The sequence below is a fragment of the Vicugna pacos genome, chromosome 1, assembly GCF_048564905.1.
Source record: "Vicugna pacos chromosome 1, VicPac4, whole genome shotgun sequence".
Classification (NCBI taxonomy): domain Eukaryota; kingdom Metazoa; phylum Chordata; class Mammalia; order Artiodactyla; family Camelidae; genus Vicugna; species Vicugna pacos.
The window spans coordinates 73,103,370-73,123,313 of NC_132987.1; the positions used below are offsets into that span (position 1 = coordinate 73,103,370).

General features: G+C 34.8%; 1 protein-coding gene across 2 annotated transcripts in view; it reads left to right on the top strand.

The window, feature by feature from the left end:
• The window catches only part of USF3 (upstream transcription factor family member 3), a 45,536-nt gene that overhangs the window by 9,438 nt on the left and 16,154 nt on the right, over positions 1 to 19,944 (top strand). Inside the window, exons 2-5 of one of the 2 annotated variants that reach the window (XM_072965044.1) lie at positions 11,818 to 11,933; positions 13,337 to 13,401; positions 14,756 to 14,784; positions 16,684 to 16,766. In XM_072965044.1, the coding sequence (XP_072821145.1) occupies positions 13,355 to 13,401; positions 14,756 to 14,784; positions 16,684 to 16,766 (159 nt within the window). In that variant the 5' untranslated portion in view covers positions 11,818 to 11,933; positions 13,337 to 13,354. Of the gene's footprint in view, positions 1 to 11,817; positions 11,934 to 13,336; positions 13,402 to 14,755; positions 14,785 to 16,683; positions 16,767 to 19,944 lie in introns of those variants that run through there. The other variant, XM_072965046.1, reaches the window with a different exon arrangement.

Genomic DNA, 19,944 nt, shown 5'->3' on the forward strand with positions numbered 1-19,944 from the left:
ATATCGAACAAATGTCCACTTCACTGTGTTTCTTAAAATTGTTAAGGTTATTTATGAATAGAGTAGATATAAGAGGAAAAAAACTCTGAGGAAAATAGAGAGAAACAAAACATCAGCCAAGGAAAAGTAAAAACAGTGGAGGAGGGAAGAGAGAAAGAGCAAAGTATGACCAAATATAGCAATAGTTAAAATAAATGTGACTGTAATACATTCTCATTTTTAAAAACAAAGCTTTTAAATTGTGTAGAAACAAATCTCCAGATACGTGTTATTTTAGACAAATATAAACAAAATAATGCAGAAAGGTTAAAAATAAAATACACACATACACACTCCAGGCAAATGTTGAATGGAAGAAAATGCATAATAATTTGTTTTCAAAGTTTAATTCCAGACAACAAACATTTCTTTTAAAAATAGTTGATAAAACTTTATACCTAAGGAGCTAAAAATACACTCTTCTTAAATACCCATATAACACTTAACAAAAATATATCATGTAAGAGGGCTACGAACAAAGTCTCAAATTCTGAAAATTGAAAATTATTTATTGCCAGTCATGTTGCAAGGAAACAGTTCACACACACACATGCACACAATTAACAAAAAAAAGGGAACCAAAAAAGAAGAAATAAAACTGCTATGATACTAGGAAAACTTTTTACTTTAACTGCGTTTGAAGAGGATATAAAAGTCGAAATTATAAGAAAGAAAAAGTCAAGATAATAAAGACAACAGAAAAAGAAATACAAATGATTCATAACATGTGAAAGGGTATTCAGCCCCACCAGTCATCAAGAAGATGAAAGTTAAGCAATAATAAGATATTTTTTGTTGCTTTCAACTGGGAAAAAAAGAGAGATGTTGATCGCAGCCCTTTTTTGTCAGCATTGTTTTTAATAGCAAAACAAACAAAAAGTCCCAGAAATAAAAAAAGGAAGAGGGGTAAAAGGGGTATTCATCAATGGGAAACAAATAAATTATGGCTCATCCATGCTGCATAATGCTATGCAGGTATTAAAAAGAATAAGTTAAATTGATATGTACTTACCTGAAAAGATGTCAATAATTATTTCTAAGTAAAAACTAAGCATATTTCAGAGTGACATAGACATGGCTCCATTTTTATAAATTTATGTGCATGTAATTATATGTACATGTAAATAACTTTGTAGAAAGATAAAGAAATTTGGTGTCAAATTGACTACCAACTGGAAAGGGTGGAACTGAATAGGTGGTAATGGAGACATTAATTTTCCTCCTCCAAAAAAGGGACAGGGTTGGGGTAATGTTTACTTTTTGTTTTTCAGTATAGCATTTAAAAAGTGATTTACTTAGCATGCATGAGGTTCTAGGTTCAATTCCCAGTACCTCTGTTAAAAGTTAAATAAATAAATAAACCTAATTACCCCCCAACTATAATAAAGTTCAAAAAAATTAAAAAATATAAAAATGATTGTAAAATGTAACTGAAACTGTATACTATTTAGAAATTAATAACTATTGAAAATATTACATATCAAAATCTATGGGCTGTGGACCAACTTGTACCTTGAGGAAATACAGTCTTAAATGCATTTATTAGAAAGACAAAGATTAATTCATAATGTGTACATGTGGCAAAATTAAAATTGCATATGATGATATACAGTATGTCTCCCTTGTACCCTGTTCCCCATTTCCCCTCCTGAAAGGCAATCCTTCCAGAGAAATTCTGTGCAGTTATTAACATGTTCTCCCCATCCCAAAGGATAAGTATTATATTACAAGTTTACTTGTAACATATATACACATACACACATATGTATATGAATATGTATGTGTATATGAATATACATGTGTGTATGCGTATATATATGTTACAGGTATGTATTACATATATTCATGTGTGTGTGTGTATGTATGTTATAAGTAAACTTGTAATATATTGCCTACATAGTACTGTACATATGTGTGTGTGTATAAATATGTATATATATATGTTTATATGTGTTTACTAGGGCTGCTGTAACAAAATACCCAGACTGGATGGCTTAAACAGAAAAATTAATTTTCTTACAGTTCTGGAGGCTCAGTCTAAGATCAAGGTGTCAGCAGGTTTAGTTTCTTCTGAAGCTTCTTCTTGGCTTTTAGATGGTTGCTTTCCCACTGTGTCCTCATGTGGTTGTCCCTATGTCTGTTTGGTCTATGTTCTAATCTCCTTTTCTTATAAGGGCACCAGTCATATTGGATTTGAGCCCACCTTAATGACCCCATGTTAACTTAATTACATCTATAAAGATCCCATTCTCAAATACAGTCACATTCTGAAGTATTGGGGGTTAGGACTTCAACATGTGTATTTGGGGAAGACACAAAACGGCCTATAACAAATGAATGAATGAATGAATAAATAAATAAATAAATTTATATATTTGACTATCAGTGCATATAACTGCTTTGTATGGATAAAGCTATTAGATTGAACCATCTGAAATTACAGTTTCTTTTTTTTTTTTTACATTTTTTATTGATTCATAATCATTTTACAGTGTTGTGTCAAATTCCAGTGTTCAGCACAATTTTTCAGTCATTCATGGACATATACACACTCATTGTCACATTTGAAATTACAGTTTCTAGAGGCAGAAAATAACAAATTTGAGCAATTTCAGGTGGATCAACATAATACTATGACATATTTAATCAGTCTCCTTTTGATGAGCCTTTCCTTGTCTTTTGCTACTTGTGTATCCCTGAATAAATGTCTTTTGGCACATGCATGGATATACTTTGGTAAATTTCTAGGAGTTGTTGCATTGGAGAGGTATGTGTTTCTGTGGACCAGATGTGACTCCACATTCCTTCAGGAGGGGGCTGGTCTGGGCACTGTGCCACAGGCCTTTCTGACAGGGGCAAGGGCTCCTCAGCAGAAAGAACTTGGAGCTGTAAGAACAGAGGCAGAAGTTGGAGGGTGGGGAGAGAGTGCAAGAGATTGGGTGGTGGGAGGCATTACCCACATTAAAGGGACTGTACTGATGTATTCCCAATGGTTTGTTTTGTGACAAGAAATGACTAGAGGATTTTTAATATGTAATTGTGATCAGTAAAGTCATGGGATATGCCTTAAACTTTATCCAAGGAGCAAGATCACCCTACAGAGGAGATTTGAACTGGGACTGGAAGGTGTTTTATACTATTTGCATTTTATGTATCCTGCTCTTTCAGTATAACAGTTACTAGTATGTACATAAGTAATTGCTTGGACATACATAGAAAAAATATCTACAGTTGATACCACCAGACTGTTAAAAGCAGAGGGGCATTAGTACTTCATGTACATCTATATTGTTTCAAATTTTTACAAAGAGCAGGGATTGTTTTTACAACTGAGTTTTTATGAAAAAGCTTTAAAGCATGGAATTCTCTTTGAATTAAATTATGATATAGTTTCTAAGCCAGAAGAATTTGTAGTTTGTATGGCCAAGAGCAAGGAAAAGGTCTAAAAAATTCCAACTGTTTACAGTGGTTATTCTTGAAGAGTGTGATTATAGAGCTTAGTAACTTTTCCATTTAACTTAAGCATTTCTATACTCTTCAGAAATGAGTTTTGAAATAATACTGTATTGAATATTTGAAAGTTGCTTAGACAGCAGATATCAAAAGTTCTTGTCACAAGAAAAAGATTGTAACTATGTGTCATGATGGATGTTAACTAGACTTATTGTGGTAAACATTTTGCTGTATATACAAATAGCAAATCATTATGTTGTACACCTGAAACTGTTATATGCCAATTATATCTCAATAAAATAATTATTTTTTTACAAACAGTTCATTTGTGTAGCTTAAAAATAAAAAATGTAAACTGTGTTCAGCAAATTACTATGCCTTTGGCTGATTTCTTTTTCTCGAGATGTAGTTTGACTCATCTTCACAATGGAAGCAGGTCTTTGTTATTTCATGTTCTTTTATATGTCATGGCGTCTCAAGGTTGGCATATATGAAACCTCCATGACTGACTGCACCAAGCATGATGGTGCTGTGATTGACAGGAAGGAGCCAAAGGACACTGTTAAAGGATGTCATATTTCCTTACTGGCAAGGGAAATTAGAACCTCTGAGAGCAGTTACGCAACACAGAAGACTACACAGCATACTCAGACAGCTTCTCAAGGTCCCACAGAGATGGAGAGCAGCTACGGAAACCACACACATAGAGGAGGGATTCTTTTGTGTGTGGAAAGCACCCCTGTGCTATTCTTCACTATGATACAAGTATGCCAGATTTCAATATTTAATGAGTTAAACCAGGTAGACCAGGTGACAGAACATCCCAGTAGAGAGTTATTAACCTAAAATGCTGGAGAAGATGAATGCAAATAGTAGCTCATCTAGCAAAATTCAGAGAGCAAAGATGCCTCAAAGTACTAATAAGATGATACAGTACATATATTTAAGATATTAAACATAAATTCTGTAATCACAATTTTGAATATCTAATGACATGGAGAAATGCCCACCTTACATAAAAAGCAGAACATTGCTTATGGCCTAATATTTGTAAAAAATTGGATATGTATAGAAAAATATCCATAAGGAAACTCATAAAAATGTTAGCAGGGATTCTTGTGAGTTCTTATTGAGTGATGTGATTGAAAATAGTTTAAATTTTTTTCTTTATGCCTTGCTTTGTTTTCTAGGTATATATTACTTTTATTACAAGGAAAAACTGTTAAAGCAAGGCAATTAAAATAAATAGAGATCATTTTTGTTAGAATATACAATGGGCTAGTGGTTTAATGGCTGTGACCCAGACCAGGAATTTAAACTAGGTATGTTATAATTTCCATGGATCATGTTCTAGTTCAGGAGGGTAAGTCATTTTGATTGGAGAGGACTAAGGATTTACTAGAGATACCATATGAAGAAATAAAACACATTTTAAAATTGCATATCTATGTAGCCATTTTTTTAAACATTTAAAATAATTGCAAAATACTTAGGAATGCATTAAACAGCAGCAAAACAATTAAATACACAGATTTGTCCTCAACCCATGGACAATGTTAAAGTAATGTGCCATAAAATATTTTCAATTAGGATACTTGAACTCCAACTTAAAAATTTTATGATAAGAAATTAGGTTTTTCTCTTCATTGTATCTAAAGACACAAATTAAATTAACCTTTACCACTAATTTGCTCCTGGTGGGAAGAAAACACAACTTGCCACTGAACAGTTAGACTGAGTTTAATCTTAAGTAAATACCAGTATTTATTTCTGGTGGCTTGACATTTTCCCCATATTAGGGAAACTGGCGATGATTGGCAGAAAAGTAGAATTTTGAAATTGTATGCTGAAAGAAAGCTGATACATCAACTGATGAAAAAGATGAATGGGTAGAGAATTTCAAATTGCCCAAAGAGACTTCTATCAAATAGTTTCTTTTTTTCCTTAAGATCTTGATTGAGATATAATTCATATACCATGAAGTTTACCAGTTAAAGGGTAATTCAGTGGTTTTTAGTATATTTGTAGAGTTGTGCAACCATCACCATAATCTCATTTTAGAACATTTCATCATTCCCAAAAGATGCCCCTCTTCCTCATTGGCAGTCATTCCCCATCCTCTTCAGCCCCTGGCAACCACCAATCTACTTTCTTTCTCTATGGATTTGCCTGTTATGGACATTTCATATAAATGGAATATATAAAGGTCACAGTATGGGACCTTCTGGATCAGACTTATTGCACTTACTGTAATATTTTCAAGGATCACCCATGCTGTGGCATGTATCAGTACTATGTCTCTTTATTGCTGAGTGATATTCCATTGTGTGGCTATTCCATTTTATTTATTCATCATTTGATGGACATTTAGCTTGTTCCAACTCTTTAGCTATTATGGACATTGCTGCTACAAACATTCATGTAAATGGACACTTAGGTTGTTTCCATATCTTGGCTACTGGGAATGATGCTGCAATAAATGAGAGTACAGATATTTTTTCAAGATTGTGATTTTATTTCCTTTGGATATATACCCAGAAGTGTGGTTGCTGGAACATATGGTAGTTCTATTTTTAATTTTTTGAGGAACCTCCATGCTGTTTTCCATAATGACTGTAACCAATTTATGTTTCCACCAACAGTGTACAAGGATTCCCTTTTCTTTGCATCCTTGCCAACACTTATCTTTTGACTTTTTGATAGTGGCCATTCTAACAGGTGTGAAGTGAGATCTTGTTGTGGTTTTAATGATGTTGAGCATCTTTTCAGACACCTGTTGGTCATTTGTATGTCTTCTTTGGAAATATATATTCTTCTTTGAATATATATTTTTAAAAGAAACTTCAAGGGATTCAGTGGCAGGGACCTCGAAAGAGCCTTTTCAGATGCTGGTAATATTCTGTATCTTGATCTGAGTGGCGGTTACATGGGAGTATTCATATATAAAAATGCATGGAGCAATGAACTTAAGTTAGTGACTTATTGTATATAAGTTGTATGTCAATAAAAAGGTAAATATCCTAACTGGCATTGTCCTTTTTTTCATTTTACTGTAGACCAGCGGGCTTCATTTTACTTCAGACCAATGCTAGTTTCTGTGGATTGCTATTTGAGAACCACTGATCTTAAGATAAAATCTGAATACAATGAATGTGTTAGGCACAGAAAATTCCTTTGTAGTCTGGGCCAAGTTCCTTTCCTGCCCTCCCCTCCTGTCTCTTTCCTTCCCTCCCTTGTTTTGTGTAGTCTTGGTGCAGTCCTCAGACTGCTCTTACTTCACTGCTCTTGCAACTGCTGTTCCTTCTACTTCCTATCATTTTCCCTGTCCGTCTCCACTTGGCAAAATCCTGTATACAGTCTCCAAGACCTAGTTTTCTTTGGGTCCCACAAGAAACATGCTTGATGCTCTGTTCTTAACCTGTTTATTTATTAATAAATCTTTAAGGTAGCACTTATCAATTTTTTTTTAATAAAGAGGAATGAAGTTCTTTTTTTTTTTTTTTGAGGGGGAGGTAATTAGGTTTATTTATTTATATTTTTGGTGGAGGTACTGGGGATTGAACCCAGGACCTCATGCATGATAGGCATGCACTCTACCACTCGGCTATCCCCTCTCCCCAGCAGTTACCAATTTTTAAAGTCACTTTTAAAACCTTTTTATTTTGAAATAATTATAGACTCAAAAGGAGATACACAGTATAGAGTCTATGAGTTCTTCACCCAGCTTCCCCCAAAGGTGGCATCTTTTATAACTGTAGGACAGTACCAAAATCAGGAAGTTGACATGCATTAACCAGTCTTTTAATTCATCTTTTTACTAATTTTTTCCATTCTCTGTGCTGTCCAACACAGTAGCCTCTAGCCAAAAGTGGCCATTTAAATTACTTAAAATATATAAAATTTAAAAATTAATTCCATGATCTCACTAGCCATGCTTCAAACGCTTAAGAGCTGCCTGTGACAAGTGGTGACTTCATGGACAGTGTGGTTTCCATTGAACAGAGTCTTTTTGGACAGCCCTGTTCTAGACTGTATTCATCCTTATTTCTGCAATTCTTAGGCAGTGTAAGTACTCAATCCATACTTGAATGGTTGAGTCTAGACCTACCCTCTTGCTTTACATATGAAGAAACTTAGGCCCTAGGTTATGGTAAATAAAATGAAATCTAGGTATTGAGTAGCAAGTTTAGAAGTAGAGTTCGGGTTTCCTGTTTCCAAGTTCACTGGTCTTTCCATGTGAACCCTACTTTGTGAGCTCATCAGTTTATATCAGTTTTAGAAGAAGGAGTGTTAAAGTGATGTAATATTTCTCAAACTTCGGGGTATATGAGAATTAACTAGGCAGCTTGTTAGAACTGCATATTCCTGGCACACTCCCTCTCATGTTTTTGATTCAGTAGGTCTGGGGTGGAGTATAGGAATCTGTATTTTAAACATATTGTAGGGGTGGAAGTATAGCTTAGTGGTAGAGTGCTTACTTGACATGCACAAGGTCCTGGGTTCAATCCTCAGTGCCTCCATTAAGGGAAAAATAAAATAAATAAACACATGCTTAATCAAGACTGTGTGGCAATACTGTAAGGATAGATCGGAATAGAGAGCAATAGAATAGAGAGCCTAGAAATGGAATTGCACTTATATGGATATTTGATTTTTAACAAAAATATCACTGAAGAAAGGACATCTTTTCAACAAATGGTGTTGAAACAACTAAATGTCCATATGGGTGAAAAAAAGAACTTTGACCCCTTCCTCATGCCATAAATAATATGGATCATTGACCTAAATATAATTATTAATTTATAATTAATTATAAATCTTCTAGAAGCAATGATAGGAGAATATCCTGAGGATTGATAAGGGTATTTTGGACGAGATACAAAAAGAAATGATCATAGAAGAAAAATTTGATAAGAAAAATTGATGTTATACTTCATCAAGAAATTTTGTTCACCAAAAGACACAATTGAGAGAATGCATAGACAAGCTACATAATGGGACAGAGTATTTTAAAATACATTTCAAAGGACAAGTATCCAGAAGATATAAATAACTCAGAATATATAAAGACTTCCTATAAATTAATAACAAAAAGGTATACAAGCCAATTAAAAATCTGGTAAAAGAAGTTCTACAAATGGTTTATTATGCACATAAAAAAGCATTCAGTATTATCAGTCATCTAGGAAGTGCAAATTAAACTATAATGGAATACCACTATATACCTACCAGCATGGCTAAAATTAATAGACAGGCAAAGCCCAGTGTTGGTGAGGCTGTGCAGCAACCAGAACTCTTCTACCATTGTGGATGGAAGTGCAAAATGGCACTATCACTCTCAGGAAAGTGTGATAAATGTTCTTTACATAAGTCTTTTTTGTAGATACAGTTTTTCATTTCTCTTGGATCAATACCTTGGAGTGAAACTGCAGTTGATAAGCAGTTCCACTCCTAGGTATTTACCTGAGAGAAATGAAAGACTATGTCCACAAAAAAGACTTACACAACAATGTTCTTTTTTTTTTAATTGAAGTCTAGTTGATTTACAATGTTGTGTTAGTTTCTGTTGTACAGCATAGTGATTCAATCATACATATATATGTATTCTTTTTCACACACTCTTTTATTACAGGTTACTACAAGTCTTTGAATATATAGTTCCCTGTGCTATATCATTAGATTTTGTTGTTTACCTATATATAGTAGTTTGTATCTGATAATCCCAAATTCCTAATTTATCCCTTCCCCCCCTTCCCCTTTGGTTATTAAAGTCGTTTTCTGTGTCTGTGAGTCTGTTTCTGTATTATAAATAAGTTCATTTGTCTCATTTTTTAAGATTCCACATATAAGTGAAATCACATGATATTTGTCTTTCTCTGTCTGACTTACTTCACTTAATACGATCGATCATCTCTATGTCCATCCATGTTGCTGCCAATGACATTATTTCACTCCTTTTTATGGCTGAGTAGTATTCCATTGTATCTGTACACCACAACTTCTTTATCCAATCATCTGTCCATAGACATTTGGGTTGCTTCCTTGTCTTGCCTACTGTAAATTGTGCTGCTATAAACATTGGGGTATGTGTGTCTTTTCGATTTGGAGTTTTCTCCAGATATATGCCCAGGAAAGGGATTGCTGGAACATATGGGAACTCTAGTTTTAGTTTTTAAGAAACCTTCATACTGTCCTCCATAGTGGCTGCACCAAACTACATTCCCTCCAACAGTGTAGGAGGGTTCCCTTTTCTCCACACCCTTTCCAGCATTTATTGTTTGTATACAACAAAGTTCTTTGGTAGCAGCTTTACTCATAGTAACCAAAACATGGAAACAGTCCAGGTATCCATCAACAGAAAAATAAATAAACTGTGTTTTAAATTCACACACAGTTATTCATACTCAGCAGTAAAAAAAGAACCAACTACAACATGAATTTCAAAAACATGCTGAATAAAAAGCTCGACGCAGTAGAATTCTCAATTAAGTACATTATAAAGTTCTCTGGTGGAAAAAATGAGAATACTGGCTGCCTCTGTGAGAATAGGGGAAGGGATTGGTTGGAAAGGGTTGTCAAAGAACTTCTTTGATGATAATAGCATCCTGTACCTTGATAGGGGTTAGGTCACACAGGTGTATGCATTTATCAAAACCCATTGAATGTTACACTAAAATTTGTGCATTTTACTTACATGGAAGCTTTACCTCAAGGAGAAAAAACATTTTAAAAGATGTGATTTTGATGCAAGTGATCTGAAGACCACACTTTGAGAACCACTGAGTTTGACTTATTTCAGAAATAATTCTTTCTTACCATGAAAAGCAATTTATAGATTACTAATATAACATTTTGACAATTTTCTTTAAAAATTCATGACACCTTAATAGGTATTTTCATATTTAGTTATATAAATATTGTATTAAAAGTGCCATTTTATTATTAGTAGGTTAATTAATAACTGGACAAGGATTTATGACAATATTACATAGTTCTTTATTCCAGTAAATGTTCTTTTTCAGTGTTAGGAATGCAATTTTACTATCTGGAGAAGTTGGACATGGAAATAATTTTGCATTGAATTAGATTAATTGAATTGGTAAAAATGTTTTTGAGATGGGTATTTAGGAGGACATTTGGTAAACTGGATGATTTTGATTTGCACTTGCATTCCTCTTTCAGTAAACTACTGGTTTGCAGCCCAGTGCAGTTTATTAAATGTGTTTACTTATGTGATATGCCTCTGGTGTCATTTACTTTAAGATTCTAGATGTTTAAAAAATTAAAACTTTTACTTAACTGCGTCTTAATTGTAACGTGAATCCACAAACCTTCAAAAGTGCTGCAGCGGAACAACTGGAACTGTGCTAGTAATGACCAAATGCTGACTCAGATGGGTACAAGGCACATCTGACCTTACTGGTTTGTAGGTAAAATCATATGGTCAACTGTCTTCCATGTCCCAAACAATCTCTCCTACATTAGACTATTGGTCAGGTGCCTGAAATTTCACCAAAGATACCTGCTTGTGCTTCCTAATTAAACTGATGAGAACCACCTGGGGGCACTTACTGAATTTCAGACCCCTCCCTTAGAGGCTGGAATTCCTTCCTTAGAGACTGACTCAGCGGGTCTGGGATGGGCTGAGAACTTGTATTTTTTAACTAGTACCTTCAGATAATTCTTATCATCCGGAATGTTTAGGAAACATTGCCCTAAAGTAGAACTAAGTTTCTCAAACTTTTTTTTGTACTGAAAAAAAAAGGAAGAAAAAAGAAAATCACCCAGATGTCTTGTCGAAAATACAGATTCCTAGGCATTACCTAGCACTTGTCATCTGAGATGAAGCCTGCAAATCTGCATTTTTTTTTTTTGGAGTACATACAGTGTACAGATCTGAGAGCTGTCTTCCTAGTGCCTTAGAGGAAGGTCCATGAGTAAGTTTTCAGTCACTCTCACAAGAGAGATGGAGAAGTAGGAGATTGAAGGAAAGATAATTTTAGAATTGAGGACAATTAGAGTAAGAGCTAGGTAGAGGGCAAGGAAAACCTAAGGCCAGGGAGCATGCTTAAGAAAGGAGAGACTCACCCCCTGGAGACTGACTGTCCAATGGCTGTAGTACTACCTCTTTGTGGGGGTGGAGCATGCATTTACCCACTGGGAAGTGACTTGAAAGCAACTAAGGTTCATCAGCCTTCAGGTGGTGGGGAGAATTCAGGATCATCCTTCATGCCATGGAAAATTTGCCTGCCAAGGTTGCCAGTCCTTGTTTCACATGCTGCTAATGGAAACCTATAAACATTCACTGATTTTTCTCTTGTGTAGTGAGAAGAAGACATAACTTATAGACCATCTTCTGGCAGAAGATGATAGATTTGGATCAGAAACGGGAGGCGTTGGAAGCCAGGAGTCAAAAGTGAAGAAATTCTGCAAGCCCGTGGGTGAGAAAGATGACAGGGATTGATTTATTTACTCATGTGTCCCACATTATCAGTATATGGTTATCTAATGTGAACTCCTATGGGCCTTCATAAATGTTACAGAGAAGGTGGAATTAGCTGCTGGAAGTGGATTAAGAGCACTCATTTCTCCTCAGGCTGCTCCAGTCGGGACCTTATCTGCGTCTACTTCTGCTTCTTTCCCAGGACCCTTCCCCTCCTTTCTAGAGCTAAAGCCATACCTGAAATACCTCCTCACTATTCATGGCTGATGTTGACTGAATTCTTACCCCTGCGAGGCGCCAGGCTGCTGTGCTCTCCCTGTGTTATTTCATTCCTTTCTCAAAACAACCCTATGATCTAGATCCTGGGATTATGATCCATTTTATAGATGTAACAGCCGAGATTCCAAGAGGTTACAAGGCTTGCCCAGGACCTCACAGCTAGGAAAAGGCAGAACTGGATTTTGAACTCACGCTGGCTTCACTTCCATACTTGTTGCCTTCTTTTTCTCTTAGAGAGAAAATGGGAACATACACCTGCACCTCCTTGGGTGTATCAGAGCAGGCATCCCACCTGGACAGACCTCTTTTGAAAGGCTGTCAAGCCCTGGGATTTAATCCCAAGCATTAAAATTCTCATTACAAAATTTTTTAAAGCAGAAAAGGAAAAGACATCACTTATAATATTCCTGACCTTATTTAAGTATGATTAATATTTTAATGTCTTTGCTTTCAGGCTTTTCTGGCATCAGTGTATATTTCCCTGTAGTGCATACATGCTTTACTATCATGATATTTTAAGTAGAAATAGAATTTTCATTCTCAAACTCAGATTTTAATGATTCTCCAAAGATAATGTTTAAGACTTCTAACAGTTTAAAGGAAGCCTAGCGAATGAGGGAATGAATGAGTGAATGAATGAATGCCTCCATGTATGGAATATGACATGTTTGTGCACATGTCACTTTTGTTTTTTCTGTGTACAGAGAGGAGGATCATTGTTTTAAATTTTGTGTCATGAACAAACAGTATCATGATTAAAGAATATACTCTCCCAGCTCAAGTATGTTTTACCTGTCTTTCCAGGTCTTGCTCAAACCTACACCCTCTTTAGGCTTTTATTGATTTCCAAGCTTATAATGATCTTTCTCTCCTCCAATCTTCTCAAGCACTCTCTGGCTATACGTCACGTTTGACATTCATCATGTTCTCCATCTGCTAGTTATCATATTTCTTGTCCTGTTTTCTTATACTTTTCTTCTATCCATACCACGTAGTACAGTGCTTTTTCACAGTATCACTTTTATTTTTCTAGCATCTTGATATTCAAGTTGCTATTAATCCATTTCTTTAAGATACTAGAATGACTTTAAACTTTCTGATATGTCTTTCCCTACCTTGCAGGTTCCTATCACTGTAACCATGCCAGAAATGACAGAAAATGAGACTCCTACAAAAAAGCAGCACAGGTATGAAGACACAGTCCAAAAATAATGTTGTTTTGGCAGATAAGAAGCTGAGTGAGTCCCCATTTTACTAAACAGGTAGTTCTTAGGGAACTTTCATTGAGATGCCTAGAAAACCATTACTCTTCAAAAACAGATGTGGATAAATATAAATAGATTTACTGAAAGGGAGTATGTAATTAAAATTTACCTGTCCTTTTAATTCTACTAGCAGTATAGCAAGTCATATGACTATCAGTGGTTAAAATAGTATGATACCTAATGTACACTAAATGTTTTGTTTCTCCTGAAGTTTTCACTTGCATTCAATATTAGTCTTTGTGATAGATGCTGCGTTCATTTAGGCTGAAGCCAGTCTGAATAGACATTTTTCTGACATTTCAAACCATTAATGCCAATGTGCACATCACAATATGCACATTACAATGTTAATTCTGGTTCTTTATATAATATATCCTTGAGAATTTCTAGCATTTTGGGCAGTGTTTCTGCTTAGAATTGCATGGCCAATGCCTCCATTTAAAAATATTAAAATCACTATTCTCTTTCCTTATCAAATAGCTATAAGAGGATGCTAATGTATTGAGTTATTGTACATAAATGGGAAAATCAGTGTTTTTAGTAGATTAGCTTTTAAGAAAATGTAAGTGTTTGGAAAATCTCAGGTACAAAAATGCAAAGGATGGCTCAGATGCCAATTGTTAGTGCATAGGTGCTGGTGGCTGCCACGCCTCCCTCCCTGGGGATTATGAGGATCCTGTACACACTCATCCCTACCCCTGGCCAGATGCCAGAGCAAACATCAGAAATCATCTGCAGTTGACCCTTGAACAACACTGTAGTTAGGGGCGCCTACCTCCAAACAGTGGAATATCATGTGTAATTTGTATTCGACCCTCCTACCCATGGTTCCTCCATATCCACCAACTGTGGATCCTGTAGTACTGTAGTGTTTACTATTGAAAAAACTCCGTAAGTAGACTCATGTAGTTCAAACCCATGTTGTTCAAGAGTCAGCAGTACTTGCCACATCACTTTGAGAGCTGACTAGCTCCTTAATTACATTTTCCACATAGGTAAGGTTTTTAATGATTGACTTACTTCCCAGCTGATGGGTATGGAAAAATAGAGAATTGTAGTTATTTTTAGAAATTGTGGATTCAAAATTTATATTGCTGTATCTGCACTTAGATTTTTATACCATAATATGTATTAAGAAAATTTTTCCTCAAATGGCTTCTTATTGATGCAACAAATACAAATTCATAAAATTAATTTTAATGGTTCTCAAAATATAAAGTGGTAAAATGTTTTCCTATAATTTTCATGTTTCTTTTATCTATACTTTTTGTTTCAGAAAGAAAAACCGGGAGACACATAATGCAGGTAGAAACAACAATTTAAATTTTATTTATTTCCATTTGTTGCATTCAAAATGAAATTATGCTTCAGTTGATTAAGTTCTTATGTTATAAGCACAGAACCATTATTCATTATGTTTTAAGAAAGTGTTCCTTATTTTTTTTTTTGCATTTTTAAAAATTGAAGTATACTTGATATATAATATTATGTAAGTTACAGCTGTACGACATAGTGATTAACAATTTTTAAAGATTGTATTCCATTTATAGATACTATAAAATATTGGCTATAGTCCCTGTGTGGTACAATATATCCTTTTAGCTTATTTATTTCATATATAATTGTTTGTACTTTATTGTTTTTAATTGACAAAATGCTCCCTAAATCTCATGAGGATAGATTCCTTATCATCTTCTGATTCATTGTCTATTCAGATAATTTAAGGATTAATGTAACCCTGGAGTTAGTGTTTTAAGTGATTTCACCCACTGAGGAATTCCAGATGTACTTCTCCTGAATAGAATGAAGAGTACATGTCTCTGAGGAAATTCTAGAGGGACTGGTTACCTATAGGAGTAGGAAGGAAATGAGCAGCAAGCTGTAGATCTTAAAGATACCTAAAATGTGAATAGTCTTAAATTAAGCTGTGGAGTCCTCAGTTAAATTTTAGTTTATTTCTATTACTGTGTAAATAATATCTTCCCTTCACTAAGGAAAGGACCCTTTGGATTTTTTTTTTAAAATCTGTGGAAAGATATGTTGAATACTGTTGGGATATTGCTATTTTCCAGAGAGTTTCTGCCTTTGAATTCTCCTTCATCACTGTGGATAGAGTATTAATGTTGTTATTGTTTTTTAACCTACATGCAGTAAAAATCGGCTCTTAGATAACAACAAATACTATTGTTAGAGAATTGAGAAGAAAAGTGAGCTATACTTTATTGCTTTGGGGTTTTTTGTTTTTTGGTTTTTTGGCCATATAAATAACTCTAATTTTTTTGGCCATGTGAACTAAATTTTATGATTGGAATCGAATGTCACAGGGGCCATAAATATGACCTGATAGTAATTTATTAAGAGGGGGTAAATCAATGTCATCGAAAAGGATGTCCTTACTGCTAGATTATGAAGTAAAAAGTATATATTTTACAAAACAAAACCTACTTATGCTACAGTCTGAAAACTCATCCTCTTAGAAGCACTAAAATCCTTTGTTAAAAGGAAGATTTTAGAAAACTAACAGACTAATTTTTCTGTTTACAGTGTATTATAGAAACTATTTAGATCATTTATTGTATCTTTTTGCCCCTTTCACACAACCTTTTAAATTGTCACACACAAGCTTGGAACATTTCTCACTTAACTGAGAAGTTGTCAGCTGTCCCAGTTTCTTAGATGGGAAAATCAGACATGGCCAAAATGAATAGCCCAGACCCCCTATTTAAGTCACAACTAATAGCTGTTACTATTCCAAAAATGCCTTCTGGTCATAGCCTAGAAGGTGTTTTAAGGTTTTTTAATCTGTATAGAAAGGTATATAAAGAAGCAGCTTTCTAGTAACATAACCTGTTAGTGAGTTCTTGAAATTTAGTTATTATTCAAGTCTCTAATAATTACTTTAAATATAATAATGGCCTAACAGTAATATAATATTAGCAATTTTTGTTTATAATTTGAATTTAATTATCTTGGGTCCCATTTTAAGAATCCTAATAAAAGTATGGCTTAAATCCATTTCCATAACACTAGACTTTGAGTATGACATTCTTAGAGATCTTATTATCGCTGTTTGTATTCAGTAGATACTGCTTGATAAGACTCTCTTAGGGATTTCTTTACCTAAAATTTCTTTACCCAGGAAGAATGAGGCACGTTGGCAGTAGTACCGTAAGGTTTGATAAATGGTTTTTCTCTTTTGTCTAGTGGAGAGGCATAGAAAGAAGAAAATCAATGCTGGGATAAACAGAATTGGAGAGCTGATCCCATGTTCCCCTGCCCTAAAACAGGTAAGAGATCCACTTGTACTTTCATTCATTATTTGTGAACAGATAATTTCCTAAGTTGTTTCTATGCTCGGAGTGATTATTTTTGTTCCCTGCCACTAATGGTTTTTTGGAGTTAATAATTACCTCATTGGTTTTCTTTTGCTTAATTTTCCGTATACCTGTCTTTAATTCTTCCCACACCTCCAACAGTCTTCTGGTACAGTCTTCTACACGATCAAATGGACCATATAATTTCTAGATCATTAAGGTCTTGAATTAGTCAGTCCTGTGATTGTATTTATGTATTTGCCACTGTATGTACCAGGGATTTCATTTATTTTCTGCCAGTCATGTTCTTTACTCTCCTTAAGTTCTTACCTAGACTCTTTTAAGGATCTCCTCCTATTTTATTCCCCACGCCCTGTCAACCTCCACTAGTACTTATATCTCAGTTTATTAAGGCTAACAGTTCTCCCTAATGAAATAACTCTTTGGTTCTTCTGATAATGATGATAAAGCATGCTCACTGAAAACAGAATAAAACAATATGGAAAGCATAAAAAAGTTTAAAAAGTAGACATCCTACTCCCAAGTTATAACCACTATTAAAATGTTGTTACACATCTCCCCAGACGTTGCTTTATAAATATGTCTGCATACACACCCAGTGCTGTTTTATAACCTGCTTTTCATTTTCACTCAGTGGGGCACGTTTTGCTTGTAGATATGATATGATACATATGGCATATGATTGCCTTCCTTTCCAATGGTTATATGGTATTCCATTAAAAATAAGATATCATAATTTGTGTTAGCCTTTTTTGGTTAGTTGTTAATTAAAGTAATATATGCAAAAATTAATATATACACATAGCAAATGCACTAAAAAGCTAAAAATAGCAAATAGTTTCCTACCTGTCTGCTTCCCAACTCTAATATAGCCCCTTGGAGGCGCCTGTTCTCAAGTGTTCCTTCTAGTATTTACCTTTATATTTCAAAATAACATGCTTAAATCTTTTCTCCATTTTACATATTACCTTTTGACTTCTTATTATGCTTTTCCCTTGGCTTCTTCTTGCCTAATCCTTCTAATATAATTGTATCACTTTAGATTAAATCAGTATTCAATTTTTGTGTTGTCAAGTCTGTATAAATATTGTTTACAGCTGACCCAAGTAATCTACTATTTTTATTTTTGGGGGGATAATTAGGTTTTGTTTGTTTATTAAATGGAGGTAATGGGGATTGAACCCAGGACCTCGTCATGCTAAGCATGCCCTCTAACCGTTGAGCTATACCCTCCCCACAATGTGCTATTACTATGTTTCATTTTATATGTTACTTTTGGTTTTTTGAAGTTAATAATTGCTTCAGGGTTTTTCATTTTCTCAATTTTCTATATATCTATCTTTAATTCTTTTCACATTTCCAAGAGTCTCTTAGTACAGTTTTCTACATGGTCAAATTTGCCACATAATCTCCATTTTTCCTGTTTTTCCTTTGAGACTTTACTTCTAGAACTCTCTACCCTTCTTTTTCAATCTCAATGAGTTAGTCTCTTCCAACTCTTCTGTTTTTAATTTCAGCTCTCATGTTTTTAATTTCTAAGTCTTTTTTTCTTATTCTCTTTGTTCCTTTTCTTACCACATGTTTGTTTTGTAGATATAATATCATTTCATCTTTGAGAATATTACACAGCATTTTGCTTTTTAAAATTTTTTCTTCTATTTTCTATATTGTCTTTGTTTCTTTTGATTTCCTTTCTTCCCCCTCTGTTTTGATGTTTTGTCTTTCTTTTTGGAGATGTTCCTTAAATGTTTAGTGATAATTAACTTTTTTTCATATTTGAGAATGAGGCATTAAAAAGCTGATTGAACAGGCTTGTTTTTGGTGCCCCTGTTTAGTGATTAGCTGGTGAGCTAGTGTTACTGTTGTTGAACTGAAAAATATCAGTATTGTAGATTTTCTTCTTTGGAGGATAGCTATTAATTTTTATTTTCCAGAGAGGATTTCTTCAGCCTCCTGCCTAGGAGTGAGAATGGTTGGAAGAGGAGTGTAAGGCTAGTTGCCATTATTCTGGGAGCTGGGTTGGGGAAAGGGTGCTGTAGTCTTATGCTTTAGGAAGCAGAGTTTTCTTTACAGTCCGCCCCCCCCCCCCCCGCCCATTCACTTTGGAACCTCATCTTGTCCAAGTCTCATCTTGTCCACTTCTCTGCCAAGTAACTATCCTTGAGGCCTTGGTTCAAATTTCACAGAAAATAAACTTGTCTCCTGCGGCTGGGGAGGAAGGGGAAGTTGTCCGGATGTATAGGATGCTTATGTAGGGAATCGGTTCTTATTACTGCAAAGGAAGAGTCTTTCTACCGGTCCCTTCTAGTTTAACCCCATACCTCCCCCCACCTTCTGTGACATTTGAAGCTTCACAGTCCTCAACTTTCCCAGGCTTTCAGAGGGGAGGGCCAGAATTTGTTGACTTCTCAACACTCTCTCTCAGCAAGGTCTTGCACTTTAATTTCTTGTCATTCTCCCCTACAAGGTGGTACCTAATATTGCATAAATGTGTTTAGTCTTCTTTAAAATGGACTTTCTGTTTCCTTAGCACAAAAGCAAACTTAAGGACAAGCACTCTGTCTTCTGATTGTTTTTCTTTCTCCATATCTCAATGTGGAGTAGCTGCTCAGTAGGTATTGGTGTTTGCCCAGTAAACTATTCCTCCTCTTGGCTTTTACTCCCTACAAGTTCTCTGAAAGGAAACCATAATTATTTCTCTTTTTTGATGTCCTAGAGTGTGCAATGGAAGTCAGTCTCTGGTTCCCAGAAGCTGAGTAGATTAAAATTTTCTTCATCATTGCTACATGTCCCCACCTCCATCTGCAACAGAGAAGCAGTAGGTGGGCATTATCAGATTCTGCCTTTGTCTCAGCTTTTGCTCTAAGAAAGGACATTATCTTAGTTTCTTTGTCTGAAGTAAAGTGTTTTCTGGGTTATACTGGTTTTCTACTGGGACTCAGCCTAAGGAACCCAAAATTGTAACTTGCTGAACCAAAGCCCTAAATCCCTGACTCCTACATGAAGACAACTATTGATCAAATACTGGAGATATTTAATAATATACATACTGGAGTAGAACTTAAATATTCACTGCAACATAGCTGAAGGATAAAAAACTGAAATTTCTCTTTCACAGCTTAAATATTTA